The sequence below is a fragment of the Taurulus bubalis genome, assembly GCF_910589615.1.
Source record: "Taurulus bubalis genome assembly, chromosome: 15".
In the NCBI taxonomy this organism is placed as follows: domain Eukaryota; kingdom Metazoa; phylum Chordata; class Actinopteri; order Perciformes; family Cottidae; genus Taurulus; species Taurulus bubalis.
In genome coordinates, this window is record NC_136603.1 from 19662237 (window position 1) to 19668587 (window position 6351).

The 6351-nt window shown below is 45.9% G+C and overlaps 1 protein-coding gene across 1 annotated transcript; it reads right to left on the reverse strand.

The window, feature by feature from the left end:
- Positions 1–507: 507 nt before the first annotated feature.
- Positions 508–2213, reverse strand: LOC306747326 (uncharacterized protein; the record flags this gene model as incomplete). The annotated part of the gene is made up of 2 exons (XM_079230367.1): positions 508–545; positions 1643–2213. 2 exons carry the CDS (start codon positions 2211–2213, stop codon positions 508–510), a joined length of 609 nt encoding a protein of 202 aa, XP_079086493.1.
- Positions 2214–6351: the final 4138 nt, after the last annotated feature.

Consider the following 6351-nt stretch of genomic DNA (forward strand, 5'->3'; position numbering starts at 1 on the left):
TTTACACGATCAAGGCTCTTTTTTAACACATCGTCTCGCAGACTAATGAGCGGGAGTCCAGAAAACACTTCAGCGCTACATGCAGAAGTATGAGCCCTTTAGAAAGTCCATTCAGTCGCCCCCATCTCTCTCTCTCTCTCTCTCTCTCTCTCTCTCTCTCTCTCTCTCTCTCTCTCTCCGGGACAAGTGCCATCCATTTGGGCAAACAATGCCAACCCTCTTTCCCCTCCACAGCCGCAGAAACAATGGCTCTCAATTACCAGTCAACAATAAATTTGAATATTAAAAGGCCGCGGGAGGAACGAAGGAGCGGGGCGAGGTTGAGAAAAGCCCCGAGGTGTGTGACCCGATGAGAAGTCTGCAGATGTCGGTCGGTCGGCTCTGTCCTTGCGGGGCCGGCCGCCTCTCTTTGACATGTAGAGAGAGCGAGAGCGAGAAGAGGGAGGAACAAACCTGGACCTCCTCCCCGCTGCCATCTCCACACTTGGGGTGCCCCATGTTCCTCAGTTAATCCCACTTTATCCAAGAGAGGCGGGCTGTCAGGTCTGAAAGGGGAGCGCGGGGGCAGAGGGAGACAAAAGCAGGACAAACACATAAGTTTAGATACATTTTAATGACTGTTTAACAAGTCCTATGGGTCTGGAGGGAGGGTTTACACTTATACTCCTGAAAAGCGCCATGAAGAGGCTTCAGAGCCGATTCCCACAGATTTAGTGAAGTGCACGGAGGCATTAAGAATACAGGTAATTGTGTTTTCGGTGAAACGAGGCTTCATTTTGGATGACAGATGCCTGAGGGAAGCACGCCTGGGGATGAAAGTGTGCAGCAAACAGCGAGCTGCTTAAAACAGACTTGTGTGTGATGTCATTACACTGGGATCACTGAATAACAGCTGATTATGTGTGTTGATTGAAAACCATTTGATTGGAATTCCCTATTAAAGTTTTATAACAAAGACACAGACTAAAAATGTATTACTAGTAAGGCGTGTCCTCTATCATGTCATGGTACTGAGGCATATTTGTCTAATGCGCATAACATTAATTAATCGATGCATTTAAGATCAGGTATTTTATGTTTAAGTGTGTTTACAACTTGATTTATTTTCATGGATGTAAATATATATTTAATTCAGAAATAAATAAAACCTCTTTGTGTTAAGACTGATGCTCTAATGCAGTGGTTCTCAAAGGGATGCACATCTGGTGGTACGGGAGATTTATATTTATTTCAGATGAGCATCCATTAAAAGATCCTTTAAAATTAGTTATTTAGAAAATATTCAAAACAATATAAGTGTAAATTCATAAACTGAATTATATATATATATATATATATATATATATATATATATATATATATATATGTATATATATACATATATATATATAAATATTATATATATATATATATATATATATATATATTAAATCAGACTATATTAAATCAACTGTATTACATATTTGTTCAACCAAAAATACTTTGCACCGGTCAGGGGATACATCACTGAAAACATGTTGAGAACCACTGCTCTAATGAATTGATAATTGATAATGTTCCTGCCAACATATCGTAATTAGGCTTAACACATGGTCTCATCTGCAGCTCGGTCATCAGTTCGTTACAGTGTGATTCAGCTCACCGCTCGTGTTCCAGATGGCGTTGGTGTGATTCTTGTAGCCATTCTTCATGCACTCGTCCACGTAGGATTTGGGGTCGCAGCCCGACATGAGGATCTCCCTCAGCAGGGCGATGTACGCGATGGCCAGCCGCAGGGTGTCTATCTTGGACAGCCGCTTCTCGTAGGGGAACGTGGGCACGTGGCAGCGCAGCTCCTCGAAGGCGGAGTTGATGCTCAGCATCCTCTTCCTCTCCCGGATGTTGGCGGCGTGTCGCTGCACCTTGTGGGGCTGATGGGTCAACAGCCTGCGCTGGGTCGCCTCCAGGGGGTCGTCCATGGAGGAGCCTTCTCCTTCTGTGCAGACGTCCGCCTCCGGAGACTGCACGTCGAGGTCGGTGAAGGTCAGCTGCGCGTCCGGGAACATGGACTGACTTCCCAGAGAGGACCAGGGCGAGAGCTGCCCGGCGGCCGCGGTGTAGTCCAGCAGGAAGTTGTCCAGCTGGGTCTGGAACTGGATGTTTTGGTCCATTTGTCCCCAAAACGCAAAATCTTTCGTGCCATCCTGGTCGAAATCAAAAAGCATATCCTCCATATTTGATATTGTATAAACGCAGAAATAAAACGGTCCTGTTTCTTGCCTGGTCTCTGAATGGCGTGTTTCCCTCAACAAACTGCTGACTGCCTACCTGCATGCGCCCGAGTCTCTGCTGCTGTGTGACGCATCTTCTGGATTAAATACTTCCAGGGCCTCCGCGTTGCTCTGCGGGTTGCTCCGGCCATTTCTAAAGGCTGAAAGGGAGCTCTTAAGAACACTTTACCCCTCCTTGTGGATCGCTCATTGCTTTAAAAAACAATTACAATGGAATCAGTTGATCTCCAAACGACAAAAAAAGCGGAGGAAACACGTGTCCAATTATAAACTTCCCCTCAAGTAGTCCCGCTAATATTGACAAAAAAACACTCCGCATTTAGCAGACACTGGAGGGTTTGCGCAGAGCATTATGGCGCAGACCCGGTGGCCCCTGAATGGGACGGTTTTATCTCCTAAAGCTCCGCGGACAACAAACACGACTGTCAGAAACACGTGAGCGCTCTTTGTTAGACAAAATGTAACACGATTATTTTTTTTTACGGGGTTTATTCTGTTCTGGACACGTTTTTACGCACTGGGGTCAGATTCAAAAATGCCAAATATCACCGCAGTTCCTCCCGCATCATTTGCAGCCACATTAATACGCTTCCCAATTTGCAAATATGATCGAATGAATTGCAAACCACGAGGAGAGCGCGCGCTGTAATTACGCACGGGCGTTAATCAAATAAGCGCGCTCTTTCTGCAAGGTTTAAACCAACTCTAACTCAAGAAGGCTTTGCGTGTTTGCGCACGAGTGGTTTGTGTTTGACAAAATCCTCCAGGATCTTGTTTGTTGCAGTAAACACATGCATGGCGGCGCGAGGCCTTCCGCTGCAGAAGGGCTGTTTATAAGGAGGCAGCGCGCTGACCTCACCGGGAGGATCCAGCTCGTGCACCTGGTGCTGTGACAGGTGAAGTGTGTGACTGAACCAGCTGGTGGCGTCACCAAGCAGTAGAGCTTCGCTCGTGAAAGAGACGTATTCGGAAGTATTAAGAAAGAGAATATGCATCACGATTTCAATGACAAAAAGTCCCAAAGTTTGGCTCTTTGGCTCCACTTGGTTCTCCTTCCTTGAGCTGTTAGATGTATCCAAGTTTACGCGCCGGAATAATTTATTCCCACTAAATAGTTGCAGATGTGATGAATCCAATATAAAGGTGTCTTTGAAGACACATTTATAAAGTATTTTATTTAGGGGGGTCAATGTGAAGGCCACGCCCATCAGCATTCTTCTTCAGTGGGTTTGATTTCCCAACAGGGACCTGAGTGTTTGTTTCAGGAAACACATCAAAGTTGCTGCATTTCTCTTAAGGATCGAGCAGGTTAATGAACCTGCAGCTCCATGTTGCTCTAACCCGCTTTTCAGTTAAGCCATCAGGCGGAATTAGAAAAGACAACATCCCGATTAAAGGGTGCGTTGTAATCGCGCCCAGCATCTTGTTTCTAACCCCGTTTAAAGTACATTATAGAAAATGTGTTTAAAATGACTCATTTTGGAGTGAGGCGTCACCAAATTGACTTTCTTTACATTTCTAATCCCGGATGTCCTGTAATAGTTGTTGTGGATTTATTTGGCTAAGGGGGAGGACACACACACACACACACACACACACACACACACACACACACACACACACACACACACACACACACTCCTGGGTTTAATCACAGGGGCTCTCTGTGGCGTCTCAACTGTATTTCCACCGAATGAGTGCTGCATGGATATATTTTCAGAATCATAAAGGAATGTGGCTTGGTGATTGGTGCGTGACAATAAACACATAAAAACATTGACAAAATATCTCTATAGTAAAAGACATTATTCCAAAAATAGAAAATAGTCAAATATACAATGATAACAAACAAATGAACAAATACGTTAAGACAAGTGTGTTGCATTTAAAGAGTTGTGCCAAAGTAATTGTCCTGAGGATGCAAGAGTCTGACTCAGTGGGGTCCCGGGCTTTGTTAATGAGTGTTTGGCCTAAAATGATGTGGTATTATGCATGAGCTCCAGGTTCTGGTTAATTCAGATAATTAAAATAATCTCGTTCCTATAAAAGCTATTTCAAGACTCGAGATAGAACAAACAACAACTCGGATTGGCTGAGCGGGCCACCGTCTCCCCGCAGACAGCTTGCGCTGAGAGGTGCGCGGGTCCCTGTCAGCACCTTCTGCCGGCAGGCTGCCAGCGACATCTCTCCCAGCTGACGGTCTTTGGTTGGGTTCTGTCCGCGCTGAAGAGACGCGCCTGTCACATTCAGATCCGCTGCTATTGTCTGTGCGACCATTCAAGAGGACTGGAGGGTCTGAAAGGACCGATAGCAGCCCTTCAGGCAATTAGAAAGGAATAAGGGGGAAAGTACAAACAGGATGATAAACTCGCCGTGAACGCAACACTGAGCGCGGAAATGTGGCTTTTTTTGTGTCTCCCGAATGAGACATGAAATATGTTTTTTAGTTGTTGCTTGTAAACAGTTGTTAAAGCCTCCAGTCTGTATATTTGCGTGCTCCTCTGAGAGACGTGCTGTGAAAAACATAAAATATGAAAAAAAAAAAAAAAAAAAAAAAGCAAACCCGCGTGGACAGGTCCAGTCACGCGCACATGCTCGCAATTATCCGGACTGCGGGGTTCGAAGCTGTTTTCCACCTGGGAGTCACGTAGTGTGGAAAACAAGGAAGTTAATGGAACTGTGAATCAAACGCATCGCCATTGATCCGCACCTGCTGTTTCATGTCCTGTATAATGTTATGATTTCAAACCAGTGACATATTTTGGGGGATTAGAGTGAGCAGTGTTGTAGCTCACTCGGCGCTTGTGTCATTTCCGACAAATTACTGTGCTGTGTTGCTTAATAACTCTTCAGAAGAAGTGCCAAAGCATTACAATAATGTCCAAACCTCTCTCTCGCTCTCTCTCTTTTTAATTTCTCTTTCTTTTCTCTCTAACACTTTCACCATGTCTGACTCTATTTCTCCCTCTTGTTATTGCTCTCTCTCTCTCTCTCTCTCTCACCCACACACACACACAGGTTTACTTAGGTCTCTTCTGACCTATCTCTAACCTCAATGTGTCCCCTGATGGTAAAGAACACTAACATACTCTAACTTTACGTTCACAGTGAACGACATACGGTCTACCAGCCATCGCCGCGACGGCAGAGAGTCAGACTAACATTTCAGGGTTCTATTCAGTGACGCACGTCTTGTTTGTTTGGCCACAAGGCCGATACACATCTTGGTTCTGAAAGCCTCCGGGATCTGCCTTGGCCGCTCCGAGAGAGCGGCCTGGCAGCCGAGTGGTGTAATCTCCATCGCCGGCCACAAACAGCTCTTTGATCTGCGCTTGGGACCGAGCCATTAGGGATGTCACGGCACATTGAAGCGATAGCTCAGAGCAGAAGTTATCCTTGACCACAGATCAGGGTTCAGATAGCCTCGGGCCTTTACCTTTAATTAAAGGTATAGGCCACATTGGGCATTGCTGTAATGCAACGAGCAGTGTGAGCTTCAAAGGGCACGCCAGTCAGCTGAAGGGAAAATGATGCAGGAAATGCCTCCACTGATTGCATGCAAATCTCTCCTGCATGCGAGGCATTTGGGGATTTAGGGTAACCGCTGGCTGGTTATGGCATCTTTCGGGGGCGACAACACATGCATGTTGTGTGACGCGCGCTTCAGACAAACTCAGGTACCTCAAAGCCTGCCGAAGAAATGAATCTGATTCTGATCCTTAAAAGTTAAGCAGCTTACTGGCTCCGAGCCCATTTCTGTCTGCATGTCAGGCCTCGGCCTGGTCTGGAAAAAGCATCACGGTCATAAAGTGGGCCTTATGCAAACACCCCTCCGGGGGCGCCACCCCTCTCTTTGGACCAGCTCGAGCCTGGAGCTGGATGTGAGCCCCCGGCTTGATAAAAACACATCAGTTTTAGACCGTGGGTGTGTATACAGTTGACAACAGGTGGTATTTAGATACTAGGACATTATATGTGTGCCGCCCCTTCACTCCACTCTTGTATCATTAATCCCAATCGGTGCATTCGTTATGAGACTTTCGGTGTGTGTCCTTGCAGAATGCGTGAAAGTCCACAGAGC